This window comes from Sporobolomyces koalae (assembly GCF_050403365.1).
Source record: "Sporobolomyces koalae JCM15063 DNA, S_koalae_JCM15063T_v1_ctg12, whole genome shotgun sequence".
NCBI lineage: Eukaryota > Fungi > Basidiomycota > Microbotryomycetes > Sporidiobolales > Sporidiobolaceae > Sporobolomyces > Sporobolomyces koalae.
The window spans coordinates 401,667-415,509 of NW_027481759.1; the positions used below are offsets into that span (position 1 = coordinate 401,667).

The 13,843-nt window shown below is 54.7% G+C and overlaps 6 protein-coding genes across 6 annotated transcripts; 3 read left to right on the plus strand and 3 right to left on the minus strand.

Moving 5' to 3' along the window:
* Window positions 1-260: 260 nt before the first annotated feature.
* JCM15063_002298 (uncharacterized protein) lies at window positions 261-2,546 on the plus strand (the record flags this gene model as incomplete). Its single annotated transcript, XM_076678201.1, has 4 exons — window positions 261-531; window positions 612-727; window positions 798-1,076; window positions 1,146-2,546. The coding sequence occupies 4 exons, from the start codon at window positions 261-263 to the stop codon at window positions 2,544-2,546; spliced, it is 2,067 nt and encodes a 688-aa protein (XP_076534799.1).
* Window positions 2,547-2,748: 202 nt separating this feature from the next.
* Window positions 2,749-3,310, minus strand: JCM15063_002299 (uncharacterized protein; the record flags this gene model as incomplete). The annotated part of the gene is made up of 3 exons (XM_076678202.1): window positions 2,749-2,831; window positions 2,913-3,046; window positions 3,108-3,310. 3 exons carry the CDS (start codon window positions 3,308-3,310, stop codon window positions 2,749-2,751), a joined length of 420 nt encoding a protein of 139 aa, XP_076534800.1.
* A 2,009-nt stretch (window positions 3,311-5,319) lies between these two features.
* On the plus strand, window positions 5,320-6,375 carry JCM15063_002300 (uncharacterized protein; the record flags this gene model as incomplete). The annotated part of the gene is made up of 2 exons (XM_076678203.1): window positions 5,320-5,916; window positions 5,995-6,375. The coding sequence occupies 2 exons, from the start codon at window positions 5,320-5,322 to the stop codon at window positions 6,373-6,375; spliced, it is 978 nt and encodes a 325-aa protein (XP_076534801.1).
* Window positions 6,376-6,782: 407 nt separating this feature from the next.
* On the plus strand, window positions 6,783-10,088 carry JCM15063_002301 (fanconi-associated nuclease 1; the record flags this gene model as incomplete). The annotated part of the gene is made up of 11 exons (XM_076678204.1): window positions 6,783-7,020; window positions 7,079-7,554; window positions 7,624-7,825; window positions 7,894-8,414; window positions 8,538-8,733; window positions 8,804-9,041; window positions 9,102-9,135; window positions 9,191-9,296; window positions 9,359-9,519; window positions 9,585-9,670; window positions 9,746-10,088. The coding sequence occupies 11 exons, from the start codon at window positions 6,783-6,785 to the stop codon at window positions 10,086-10,088; spliced, it is 2,601 nt and encodes an 866-aa protein (XP_076534802.1).
* A 261-nt stretch (window positions 10,089-10,349) lies between these two features.
* On the minus strand, window positions 10,350-11,168 carry JCM15063_002302 (uncharacterized protein; the record flags this gene model as incomplete). The annotated part of the gene is made up of 4 exons (XM_076678205.1): window positions 10,350-10,465; window positions 10,534-10,546; window positions 10,622-10,846; window positions 11,118-11,168. The coding sequence occupies 4 exons, from the start codon at window positions 11,166-11,168 to the stop codon at window positions 10,350-10,352; spliced, it is 405 nt and encodes a 134-aa protein (XP_076534803.1).
* A 152-nt stretch (window positions 11,169-11,320) lies between these two features.
* Window positions 11,321-13,533, minus strand: JCM15063_002303 (Gfo/Idh/MocA family oxidoreductase; the record flags this gene model as incomplete). Its single annotated transcript, XM_076678206.1, has 11 exons — window positions 11,321-11,396; window positions 11,472-11,583; window positions 11,652-11,685; window positions 11,754-11,848; window positions 11,922-12,101; window positions 12,170-12,245; window positions 12,348-12,490; window positions 12,560-12,677; window positions 12,745-13,111; window positions 13,203-13,265; window positions 13,493-13,533. The coding sequence occupies 11 exons, from the start codon at window positions 13,531-13,533 to the stop codon at window positions 11,321-11,323; spliced, it is 1,305 nt and encodes a 434-aa protein (XP_076534804.1).
* Between the last annotated feature and the right edge of the window lie 310 nt (window positions 13,534-13,843).

A 13,843-nucleotide genomic window follows, 5' to 3' on the forward strand; every position in this document is an offset into this window, starting at 1 on the left:
AAGATTCCCACATATCTATGCTGCATAATACCAAGGTCGCGTAGCGATTATTTGCGAAAGGTTTCCTCTGATTAGCGAGTTCAGTTTGGGGGTTGTGCCGCAAGAGCGAATTGCATCTTTGCCAGGCCGCATCATAAGACCGCCGTCATCCGTAAAACGCGATTGTCGACGCGAAAGCTCGTAGTGGGTTGTTTCGAATCCGACGAAACCGCCAACTCGCTTCAACCATTCCAAGATCTCCACTTCTCGCCATCATCACCATGGCAGGTCGCAGATCTCGACGCACGAGTTCGCCTGCTGTCGAGTTACCTTCCGACGCTGAGGACATCGTGCCAGACGATCCCGAGAACGAACAATCCGAAGACGAGGAAGATGAGTCGGACTTTGAACCCGTCGAGCCCAACCTCGCCACTCGGGTCAAACGCGCGAATGCAGGCAACCGTATGCGAGCTCTGCTCGAGGATGAACAGGGCGCCGAGGCCGAGGAGATGTTCAAAGAGGAAGTAGATGATGTCGAGTTCAAACAGAAAGGTGCGACTCTCCTCTCCTTACAGCTGTCTGACTTGGCGTGAGACACGTGAGCTTGACGTTCGATCCTATACTGGCAACAGAGGAAGCGGACGTGTTCGACTCTGACTTTGGAAGTACCGACGAGGACGAATACGGCGACGATGACGAGGATGCTGGCGAACGTAGGCTAGAGAATGAGGCGAAAGCCGAGAAAAAGGTCGGTCCAGCATGATCTCGTTGCAACCATCCTTCCAGCCAGAAACTGAACAATAACGTCGGGGCAACAGGCGGCTAAAGCCAAGAAGAAGAAAGGATTCGTGGCGCCAAGTCACCCATTCGCTAGGACGACCAAGGATCAGGCAAAGAAAGCTGCGAGAGCCGCTGCTCAGCCGGTCGCATCAACTTCGGCAGATACCCTTGACGAGGACGGAGTGCCGCTGCCGAAACGAAAGAAGGGCCCCGTCGATCCCAATCTCCTCGTCCCCATGCGCGAGAGTTCGCGAAGGTCTGCAGTCGAGTTCAAACAGGAAGTAAAGGAACGTCTGGTCGAAAGCGAGAAGCGCAGGGTATGTTCTTGCTCTCCCAGTCATCTTCCGACGGCCGTCAGTTGCTCACACTGCCGATCGCTTCCCCAGGCGGTTGCTCCAAAACCTCAGAAGAAGAAAACAAGAACCCTCACTCAGGCAGACTTGATCGCCGAAGCCCTCGAGACGGAAGAGGTCAATCGAGCGGCGCTCCTAGCATTCTACGCTGCCGAGGAGGATCGGCGGGAGGCGGAACGAGTCGCCGGTATGCGATACGAGATCATCGGACCCAAGTTGACGTTCCTCAGTCGCACTGAAGGAGGGATCGAGAAGAGAGACAAGGGCAAAGGCAAGGCAGAGTCGGGTCGGCGCAGGATGATTGAGGTTCTTGGGGAATCAGGTCAGAAAGGGTGGAAAGGTTCGACAAGTGAGCCAAATGCAGACGATGCGCTTGAGCGTAGTCAGTCTGGCAGCGCTCCGAACGCTACAGACGGCCAGGAGAACGCTGTGACTACCTCGAAACAGCGGGATCTCAAAGATCCTTTACCCTGGACGAGGAATTGGCTCATATTCGACCAGTTTGAGGGCACCAGGGCGGATGAGTATGAAGCGCTCTTTGGAGATCACGTGGACTGGAGCCAGCCCGCACCGCCTCGAGACGGTAAGTACTTTCAACATGACTCTTGCGAGGACGCGGCATTGACGTATCATGCCCTTTCAGATCTCAAGCTCAAGCGCTGCGCTCTCACGGGAATGTCTGCCAGGTACCGAGACCCTCGCACTCTCGCACCGTTCGCCTCACTCGAAGCCTATCACGTCCTCAATTCGATTGTCGATGCCCAAGCTTTCATCTGGTCCGATTCTCTCGGTGCCTATACTGGCACGTCTGGGTTCGGACTCGCACGGGAAGTCGAAGCGACTTGGGCGCAGCGACCGGCTGCAAGGGCTCGAATCGCAACAGCCTCAGATGCTCCACCCGTTCTCTTACCTCTGTCTGCGCCTCCGCCGCGATCTCACTCGACCCGACAGAGCTTGGGCAGTAGTAGGCCTCGTCCGATCGCGACCAAGGAGGACAACCCGTACGTCCGGGAGTATGCCAGCTCGGCCGGCTCGCGACGTGCAGCAAGAGGGTCAGATGTCGCAATGGCACAATCTGGGCTGCCGCCTCTCCCATCATCAGCTGGTTTCCCGCCACTTCCTGCTGCTCGTCCTGCTGGTTATCCTGCAGCTACAGCAGCCACCCCTACTGGCTTCCCTCCGCTTCCTGGCCGCCCAAATCTCAATCATGGGGTGTCGCCGCACAGCTCTCCCATGCACTCGCCTCACACCGCTCCGCAAGCACGTTCAATCAATATCAACGGCGGCAGCGGATTCTTTGGTTCGCCGTCGCCCTTCGGTCCAGCTCCTACCCAGCGCTCAGGGCCGCCGCTCTCATCGCCTTTCCCTCCGGTCACGCCAACCATGCCGATTCAGGCCGCTCCTCCGTCTCTGCCACCACTGCCACCTCAGTAGGGTTGAGCCGGACAGATCAATCCCTGTAACGAAGACATTGTAGCCGGTCCAAGGAGCATAGATGTGATTACTATAGTGAAGGCCTCGAAATGTTCTTGCCTGAATGGCAGCCGCACAATTCTCTGCAGCTTGCAGTCAAAAGGCATCGTTTCCAGGGTTTTACAGGTATACAGCTTCAAATACAGTCTTGGGTGCTAGGCGATTACATCTTCTTCTTTGCCTGGTTGATATTCTGCCTCACTTGAGGGTTCCGCTGTTGAAAGTAAGTGAAACCGACGAAGGCAGCTGAACGTCTCAAGAATATCCAGCATGGATCGCTTAGCTTGCTACTAGACTGTGGCGAGGCAAGATGCCGTGCGTGCTCACCAGCGATTGCAGCGAGGACGAAGAAGTGTCGGAAGGTGAACTTGAGGGTTGTTTGCACAAGCGTGAGAAGCTCGACGATGAAGGTTTGAATCAATGAGACGAATGTTTCAAGGACTGCGAAGATCGCTTTGAAGCTACTCATCGTAGTATCGTGAGCCAAGACTGGAATACTGAGGAGAAATGAAGAGGACGCACAAGCCCTTGACAATATCGAACAAGCTCTCGATTAGGGTGGGCATGTCGGTCGTTCGGAGCTCGTTCAGCGGGTGCAGTAGAATGTGGGAGTAGAAGGCAAGGGGGCTCTGTAGCGCAGGGACGACGGTTGAGGAGTTGGCGCCGACGTCAGCGTTCGTTTGTTGTGCAGACTGCGGGTGCTCGCGGCTCGCGCTGTGAGACATTGCCCAGAGCGCGTGACCTTTCCTCCTTCCTTTCGCTTTTTCGCCATAAGCCCGATTGCCTGAACAGGAAGGCACAGCTTTCAATTAGCGGTCCACGCTGGACTGAGAGAAATGCGCAGATCGATTTGAAATATCGTACTGCCTGAGCTGTACTTTCTGGCTTTTTATCATAGGGTCGCTTTTGGGGGGTTCCGGGGGCTCGAGGGGCTGTCTCTGCAGACGCAAACCATTTATCTCATCATTCAGAACCTACATTAGGGCGCCATGACCGAGAGTAGCGAGCTCGAAACAGTCAACCGCCAGTGGTCCGTGCGGCCAGCATCGCATGGTGCGTGCACCCTAGCTCAGAACGCACACGGGTATGCGCTCGTATCAGACATCCGCGGGGCGGGGTCTAGCTATGTGCAGCTGGAAGCGACTGCATGTGGAGCGATTCAGTGTCCGAGCACTCTCGAAGGCAATGCCTCCCCTGGGAATCTGCGAGCATACCGAGCGATCCACTGGACAGCCTTTTGGGTCTGCCTACGATTATGCTACGGGAAGCTCAGCTGGGAAGCGCTGGGTCTGTCGTCGCTTCGAGCAGCGAATTCAAGCTTTTACGGCTGCAGCCACCTCCTCGCGAGCTCGGCTCATTAAGACCGAGCGGTCGAGCAAGCTCCGACAGATCAACTATCCCGAACCCTCATTAAGTATAGCTCTACGTCCGGCCTTTTCGACAGCAAGAGGAATGGGACAGCTCGTACGCATCGCCTTCGGGGGAGCCCTCGCCAACGATTCCTTCCTGTCGGCGGAGCGCAAGGACGGTTCGAACGTAACGAATCCGATCGCCGACAGGAAGAAGTCGTTGGCAAGGGCTCACCCGAAGGCGATGCGTAAGAGCTGGTCCCACTCTTCTTGTTGTCGAAAAAGCCGGCCGTAGAGCTGTACTTGAGCGTTTGAGGGCGATCGGGACACGACAGGCGTTATGCCAAGCGACCATTCCGTTCACCGAGCTTCCGTAGACTTCGACTTCGCGCTTAATCGGATGGTTCCGGAGGTATCGAATGGCGCAGATCTTGGTATGACGTTAGAGCCGTAGTCGTCTCCGAGGGAGCTAAGGCCGAGCGGCCGAGCAAGCTCCGACAGGTGTGATGAAGAAAGAAGAGAGCGAAGGAGTCGGGCATGCAGGTTTTGAGGATGGCATGAGGAGCTGGACCGAGTTCCAGAGGTTGTTGCGGACGACAAAGGACAAAGGACAAAAGAACAAAAGAACAAAGGACAAGAGAACAAAGGACAAAGGACAAGAGAACAAAGGACAAAGGAAGAGGAGAAAGGGAACGGGTGGCTTTGCAATTTTTAACGTCCTTGTGAAGCCGTCGCAGAGGAAGGAGAAGAGTTAAGGCAGGAACAGGACGTATCGAGAGGCCCTGAAGCCTAAAGCGAGCAAGTGACCCAAACCGAAGCCTTACAGAAGCGTCCGTTCAATCTGCGCTGAATCTCCCTACGCAGGTCTCTCACCACGAAGTCAAGCGAGAGACCGTGCTAAAGTGTCACGTCTGAATTACTTTCAAACGAACGCATTTCGAGCAAGGTGAGCCTGACGACGGCTTGCGGGCATACATTGTGCGCTGGGAGAAACGACTTGGCGAGGACATCCGCATCTGCTTGAACGTTCGAGAAGGGTGTCAGCGATCAGATACGTACAGCATCTCTCGCTGTAGTCTTGTCGCCTGAGCAAAGGGAGACGACACAAGACAAGGCGGCTTGGGCTGAAGTGATCGCATCGATATCGCGGGATCTTCCTTCAACCTTTTCTCGTCCCGACAGCGCGAGCCTGTAGCAGCATACCAGCAAGTATGCTTGGGCCCATAAGCCCAGATATTCCGCTTGTACTCGCGCCATCGTCAAGACCAAGTTCCCCTCAATCTTCATTCAACTTCTCAGCGCACGTCTCAATTCTCTCAGCCAGATTGTCGAAGCTAGATGAGCAGCGCAGGAAGCTTGGCTCAGATCATCTCGGTACATGGAAGATGGGCTTAGGGGGATTGGAGAGTGGTGTGCTCAAGGGCGAGTGGGGCAAGAGCCCGTGGGCGCATAGCGAGGCGGAACATATCGACGAAAACACTAAGGACAACGAACAAAGCCACACCGCGAGGGGTATCCCGCGAGATATGCAAGAATGGGAAGAATGGGAGACCGAGCGAAAGGAGAAGAAGGAAAAGGCCGGTACCGAGGTCGAGCGCATTTCAGGGAAAGCACGCTTATCGAAGGCTCACAAGAGGTCAAGAACGACGGGCACCGATTGCGAAAGCCCTATGCCAAGAACTTCGGGTGAAACGCCACGCTCAAGTTCGATTTCAAGCGCAGCGAACCCGAAGATAAAGAACAGAACCATCAACAACATCTTTGGCGCATCCAAGTCTTCTGCGAGTATCCCAGTCGCAAAAGCGAGTCCATCGGTATCGACTCCGCGAAGTACCTCGCTAGCGAAATCTGCATCGTTTCCGTCTCTCGACACCATCAACTCGGCCGCGAGATCCCCTTCGCCGCGATCCAAGGCAGACAATCGAAAATACGGGTTGAACGGGCTGGACGAAGAGATTTTGTCGGAACGGGGCTGTACGCAGGTCAGTTGGCCCACATCTTTTCTTTAGATTATTGCGTCCGATCAGCGCAATCGGCTCATCCTAGCTTCGCATGTCCAGATGATCTTGCCTAGCTCACGCCAGGCTCCACTGTCGTCCTTCCCGCTTTCAAGTGCGCACCCCTTCGAAGACCCGCAACAATTCTTGTCTTCGCCGATCCTACCACAGCCCGGGGCTAACGCTGCCTTCACCTCGACCCCGCACCGAAATGCCAACCTATCTCTGATCGATCCATTCGACACCGGGACAACTAACGTAGGCGATCCTGGCAATGCGATCACAGACGGGAGTGACGAGGACGGCGCATGCGCGTCTGCAGTTCGAGTGAAACCAAACGCGCACCGACTCACAGCTCTTGCTATGATTGGCTCGGGACCGAGCTCACAAGGCGACAACGATATCGAGGCTTTCTTGGTTCGTGAGCAGGACAGCGTCGAGTGATCGAGGATATTAGTCAGAAACGGTGAAAAACGAGCTTTCTGTAGCAATTTTGTGTCACACAGTCGCTTGGACCTCTGTATTTCTATTCGTTGTCAGCCGAAGTGACTGTAACAATAAAACGAACTGGTGAAGGTTGAACCTCGACGAGATGTCAACCTTGCAAATCATGTCTGCCAACGAAACGCGTCTGATTGGGCCACGAGCGTCCTAAGAGCCATGATAGACACGTCGATCGCGGGTCTGCACGAGCGAAAGAGCAAGTTTTAAAGCGTTGAACGCGCGAGAAGTCAAAAGTTCACTTATAAATTGGCTCGACTGGAACCGCGTCCATCTCGCTCAACTTGCTTCGAAACCGTATTCGAACGCGTCGCTACGTACCAAGTAGCTTGGGGCTTGCCTCTACCGCGATGGCTAGCCTCGGTTCACCGCCCTTGACTCCGGTGAAATCGAATCCGCCAGTCGTTCAATCGCCCTCTCCTCCACCATCATCGCCAGAGTCGGACGTCACGCGTGCACCACCTGCGCAGCGTGTCTCTTTCTATGTTCAGGCAGCCGACGATATGCTCGAAGCTGTGTTCAAGCATGAAGGCTTTTTGTTCTCCGACAAGGAACAGAACGCACTCAGAAGGTTTCAATTGCTCAACTGTAAGTCTCGGCATTGGTGCAGGGTCGTTAGCAGACACTGATTGAGCTACGCCGACAGATCAATCGCGATATCTGTACATGCGGCTGTTCCTTCGCAAGCACGGTTGGATCCGCCTCGACGGGATCGGCTACGAGAACGACATTACGGACCTCGAGGCAGCTTGTCAAGCTCTGTGGAAGGTCATCGAATTCACACCTTCGCCTTCGGCAACGGAACCGAAAGAAGAGGAAGTTCAGCCTGTGCCCAGACCGTCCGAGACCGTGGCTCCGTCTATCGCCGGGGGTCCCGAAGTCATCGACTTGACACTCTCAGATGACGAGGACGAACCGACATTACACAGACCACCCAAGAAGAGGAGGCGTCTGGGCGATTGTGAGGAAGAGGATGAGAGAATGGATCTTCGTAGGCTTGCTGAAGACAAGGATGACTTGGCTGTCGAGGATCCGCAGGTCGCGCTCAGTCTACTGACGAGCGATGAGCTGGTCGGTCTGGGCAAACGTATGAAAGTCAGCTTGCCTACTGGCAAGACTACCGTGCGTTGTATCGGTTTTCTCATTTGGCTTAAAGCTTGATCCGGCTAAACCTTCCTTGTGGGTCTACAGCGTGGAGAGTGGACGAAAGCTCTGTTACGGACTTCGAATCAATCTACGCTTTCCTTCTTTCCCAAGGTCGGGCATTCGGCTGCGAATCAAGGCAAAGGCAAAGCGGAAAAGGAAAAGGCCGGTATCGGCGTCGGATACGATGCGAAAGGCAACAAGCTCAAGCAATCTACGATCGTTGCGCGCCAGGCTCTCGCCAGTATTGGTGAGTATAGGCAAAATTCGTTACTTCCCACATGCCTGTAGTCTGATCATCCGTTGTCTGGTCGTAAGGCCCCGTCATTCGCCTTGCCCCAACTTATGTGACTCTCTTCAACCGGTTGTCGCTCGTCTATCATCGCACATCTTACATGGCGACTTCGAGCCAGCCTAACAAAACGAGTTCACTCACGGCCTCTTTGCTCGCACGCTTTGGCAAGCGCCGCTATCCCGACTACGTCGTATCGCGCACCTTCTCCATCTTCCCCTCTCGCAGAACACTGAAACAGTTCGAAGCTGCCATGGTCATCGAGAGCAGGATTGAAGAGTCGCTCGAAGGGGTATGGGGACCCGGGGTTCCCAAACGGACCGAGAAGGAATCTGCAAACGAGAAGATGGGACGTTACAAGGCGGGGACCAAAATCTGGGAAGAAGTCGAAGACGAATGGAAAGAGCTGTGTAAAGAGGCCGAAACCGAGATGAAGCAAGAAGAGGACGATGGAGAAAAGAGGAGGTTGTACTATAGGAGGCGATTCCACCCTGGGTGGCCTCTAAGCCGCGCGGCTTATAAGGCAGCTGCCTGCTACGCCAAACTGGTAAGTGTCGTGTCCTATCAAAATTTACCCGCTTGTAGAAACTCCAGCTGATCAGCGTTGCGCCGCCTGGCTCAGGGAGACCACGATCGAGAGGTCGAGATTCTGCGCTTCCTGCTCAATCAGACCTCGTTTCGTCGAGGTAAGCGCGGGGACTGGTACGATCGGCTCGCACTTGTCGTCATGAAATACCCTCTTGGCGAAGAACTCGCTCGCAAAGACAAGCTCAAGCCCGAGAAGAAGGCGAAAATGCTCATGGCGCGCCGTCAGGAAGCCCTTAGAATCTGCGAGGACGGTCTCAAGGATCCTTACACACATCTCAGTCAGTCACCTTTCGGGCGTGTTAGTGACAAGCTGTCATGATCGATAGCTGACTTAGGTCTACGTTTCAGTCTACAAATCGTCACTGCAGCGCCGTATCTCCCGCATCGAGTCTGCACTCGAAGTTCCCAAAGACGAGCGGCAAACGTTCGAGATCCTTCTGGCAAAGGCAAAACAGCGGACCATGGAAGGCGAAAGGCTTGACGATCCGACGATCGGCAAGAAAAGTGTCTGGCGAGCGAGCAACGGAGAAAAACTGAGCGTCGAAGGACTAGCGCTCGAGCAATACATGAAAGAAGGCTGGAAAGGGTACGACTCTGCCCTCGTCCCGCCCTGCATTCATCGCTGATCCTATTCTTTCGGCTATAGGTTTCATTCCGAGAACGGGGTGCTCACGTCAATCGTAAGCTCCTCGTCCTTTGTTCGTGTGCGCTTGCACTCACATCTGCTCCGTTCAGTTCGCACTGGTGTTTTGGGACATTATATTCGCCCCGGTCGATGGTGTCTTCGAGACACCTTTTCAATCAGCTCCTTTGGATCTTGCGACCGACGCCTTCGCAATTGGTATGCTTGGCAATTTCGCATACGAGCATCTCCATACACTGAATGTGTTCTGCCTTTTCCAGTCCGACGACCGGCGATCGATGCTCGGCTGGAGGCGATTGCGCAAGGCGAGGCTGCGTCTTTCCTGAAGCAGACGGACGATCGCGAGCGCCCCCGCAATACGTGGGCGGTCGGTATAAACTGGGAGCGCTTCAGCCAAGAAGACCTCGTCGAAATCGTCGAGGTGAGATCGCCCGTCAGCAGTCATTCAGGGATCCTATTGACATCTCGTTTTTTGACCCTTATCAGTGCATTGGAGGACCGGCGCTTGCAGCCATCCTGACTGTCTTTGTCGAAGAGTACGGTCACAGAACAGGAGGCATCCCCGATCTATGGTAAATTCCATTGGCACTGTGGTTCCCCCTCTAGTGCTGAACACGGTCACTTATGCTGTTTGCATGATTGTGCAGCCTGTGGAATCCTGCTGAAGCAGTAGTTCTATTCTCCGAGGTCAAAGGTCCGGGCGATAAATTATCTGAGACGCAGAAAGTGTGGATCGATGTCCTCCAGTCCGCTGGCGTTGGAGTTGAACTCTGTCTCGTGGTCGAGAGCCGAAAGCTTATCGATCGCGAGACTAGCGAGGAGGAGCGGATCGACGAGGACGAGGACGATTCAAGCGGTACTCCGAAGAAGCGCAAGAAAGGCGGACAGGCCGCGATGAGGAAGAAACGAGCCACTACACGGGAGAGGAGCAGGAGCACCAGCTCGGTTGTGAAGCGTGGCAAGACAGAGGATCTTGTGTTGTCCGATTAGTTTGTTGTTGTACCACGAGAAGCTTGTGAATATTTTTTTTTTCCTTTGATGCCTTCGACCGTCTGCCCTCAATACACGCCGCCTCAGATTGGATGCTCCGGTTCATGCATGCTGGCAGTACGCGCTGTCTTTTACGCGAAAGCATGATGGGTCACTGAAAAAGTTTATCGGGTTGCACTTTTCGGTACAGTACGACTGCGGGATATACACAAGGAGGTCTTTGCTGATCGACCCATTTACGAATCAAAAGGCGCTTGATGCTTAGAGCTCAGAGGTGGTCGCTCCAGAAGAACCATCAGCCGAGAATTTCGAGGACTCGGAGTCGGTCTTGATGTCGGCACCTTCGGATCCACTCGAAGGAGCTTCGTTGTTGACGTCTGGGAGTCATCACGAACGATACTAGGTCAGCTCATGGCGACAAGGCAGAATCGCATGTGGGACGCACTGGGCTCCGAGGACTAGATCGGGATTCCATCGCGCAGGATCAGCAATCCGCAAATACAATCGTAGAAGACGACAAGGAAGCATCTCACAGTATCCCCCTTCATGCTCGAGTTCGAGTCGTTCATCTCGCGTCCGCCGGCCTTCGACTCAACACCCTTTCCGTCAGTGTTGCCGCCGACCGATCCTTGGCCGATAGCGCCAGTTTGCGAAGAGAGTCCAGAGGTAGCGTCTGTCAGGTTGCGCAGCAAGCGCGGGTGAGCAAAGTAGATCCGAGTGACAACGACGAGGCCAAGCGAGATGGCGTACTGGAAGACCTGTAGTTGAATAGGAGCAAGTTCAGTGCTCCTGTCATCCGAGTACGACCATGGCGAGGAATGACTTACATGTTGAATATAGAGTGAGGTTGAAGTGAAGATCAAGAGGAGGAGGAACGCTAATCAGCCCAACGAGGTCGATTCGCGTTGCTTCGCGAGATCAACGTCATCGCAAAGATGACGTGGCAGATCATCTCCGCTCTCGCAATTTTGTTCTACCTTTGCAATTACGACTGCATAATGGAGCCAATCCAAAGCAATTGCAACTGACTGGGATCTCTTTGCAGCCAGTGTACAGACGGGTCACTGGCTGGCCGCACATGAAAGAGTCGGTTATATACACATAGCATTTGCAGGAGCAATACGTTTGAACTGATAGTGTAGGAGATGGTACGATATGAGCCTAGTTGGGAGCTCGACCACCCTATAGAGGTATAACGGATGCATTGGTAGGTCAAGTGTCTATAAGACATTTCACGCTTTGGTCTTCTTGGCGCTCTTGCGGAACTTCTTCGTGTTCTCCTCGGAAGCAACGCGGATAGCCCAAGAGCTAATGAGGAGGAGCGAAGAAGTGTGTCAGAAGCCAGAGTCTCCTCAAAGTGGAGCGCTCCAGACTAGCACTCACAGAGCGTAGGTCTTGCACGCGTCCTCGTATGACGACAGGATATCGTACGAATCGTCATCGGCAACGGCAGATCCAGTGCCGAGTGCCGACTCGGTCTCGTCGATGAAGGCATCTGAAAAGGGCGGTGGAGAATCAGTCTCGGGCATCGCACAGAAGACGCAGGTATCGACAGGAACTGACTGAGCTCAGATGCGTAGGGATCGTCACTGCCGAACTGCCAACCACGATTCAAAGCAAATCAGTTGCGGTCCTGCGCCGTAAGGGGAGAGTGAGCTAGCGCACGGTGTACACCTGCTCGTCGTCACCATCAGGAGTGCGGACACGGAGCTCAGGCGCGTTGTATGGGTCGATGAGCTTGAGCTGGTATCCATCGGCGTCTGTTTACATCGACCGAGGAACGGCGCGTCAGACTCGCGGAGCATGCGCACACGGCGGGAACGGCGAACCTACAAACTTCCAACTCGCAGGAGTACTTGGTGCCTTGAAGAGTGAGAGCATGTGTGAGCGAGCCAACAGCTCCGGTCTCGTACTTCCAGGTAGCTGAGGTGACACGGGGAATGCGGTCGTCTTCCTCGATTGCGTTCTCGTCGACGGGAAGGACACTGAGTTGACCGGCAGGTTCGTCCCATTCTGTTCAACAGGTAAAGCGCTGCTTAGTTTGCGATTTGAAATAAGGGCAGACCTGCATCAGCGCGTACCAAGTGCGTGAGCCTGAACCGATCCCATGTCGACGTCGCCACCGAAGTATCGACTCAGATCAATGAAATGAGTTGCCTGGCCATTCATTTGAAGTGTCAGCATGTCCAGAAGTGTGGAAACTCACGTCGTCTTCGACATCTCCGACGAACTCCTGGGATGAACTGCAGAAGTGCTCACCTGCTCCACGATGGGTCCACAGTCACGCGACTTCATCCACCACGCAGGTTTGGCGATCTTGGCGTAAGAGGCAACGTAGCGGGCGACCGTCGCCATGACCTCGAGGTCATTGTCCTCGATGATGGAACGCATCTTCTGGACGACTATGGATTGCGACAAGGTCTCGTATTTGTCAGGACTCAATTCGAACGCCTCGTGTTGGAAAAGCTTACCGCGGAGGTAACGAAGGAAGTAGCCGACGGAAACGACTGTGCCCGAATCGACGAGGGTGCGGGACACGGAGAGCGCTTGATCGGCAGTGTCCGTCGAGAGAGGCTTTTCGATGAACATCTGTCGAGCGTGCGAATTTTGCAGCGTCAGCCTCAGGCGCTGCCGGATCTCAAAAAGGGATACTTACAGCAGGCGTGTTCTTCGGGAAGTGCTTGAGGATTTGAAGCTCGATATCGCGACCTTGCGCAGTCGAACCGCGGAACGCGGCCGGGCTGCCGACAATGAAGGCATGCGGGCGTTCATGGTCTTTCATGGTAGTGACGAAATCCTCAAGCGACGGGCAAATGCGGGTGTCCTTGTACGCAGAGACGACGAACGAGTTGCACTTGCGGTCGAGCACGGTCTTGGCAGTCTTCTCGTTCGGGTCGATCAAGGCAACGACCTTGAGTCGAGGACCCAGCTTGTGCTCGAGGCGGAAAGAGTGATCCCAAGGTCCCTCATCACTGCCGAAGTTGATGTTACCTGCTCCGATGAAGACCAGGTTGAATTGGTTACTGGAGTTACGCGCGTCCTGGTCAGTTCAGCTCTGTCCACCGTCGCCAGCCGGGGGCGTCCACAATGGAAAATGAGATTCGACGGGCTCACCCGGGAGCGGCAGGCTTGCTCATGGTCATGGGACCGAGCTTGTTCTGAGGGATGGAAGGGCGACTGCATTGGGCAAGGCGATGAAGAGACAATGTCGAAGCGAAGTTCGGCAGCGGTTTGGCGAAGGCCGTAGCGAGTGACGGGTGTAATATAAGCAGCAGAGGTCACAAAACGTCAGTTCACTGTGATAAGCAGTCGGTAATAATCCGGTGAGACGGTGCCCAAGCCCTCAAAAGGGGGATGCTCGGTAACAGAACAGGATGATGTGGAGCCATGGCAAGAGGACTGACCGGACGCTGGAGCGCCTGCGTTGGCTTTCAGAAAACGACATGCTTGCTGACAGGTTGCTGAGTACTGGTGTGTGGGTAGAGAGTGGGAGAGCCCGTCAGCCTTTCTCTGCCCGGGAGTCCTCAGCTGCTACGTCACTCTCCGCGCTTACCCCGGTTTCTGGATGCAAAGGGCTTGACTAGCTTTTCGTAAGGATGCTCTCTTGCAACGATGTGGGCTTGTCGTCTGTTCAGATTCAGCGGGCGTGTAGGCGACTGCCACGTACGCAGGTCTGTGTGATATATTCGCCCGCACGCAGACGATCCTTTTCGCAGTCAGACAGCCTTCCTACCGTCGGCTTGGCACCTCTCAGT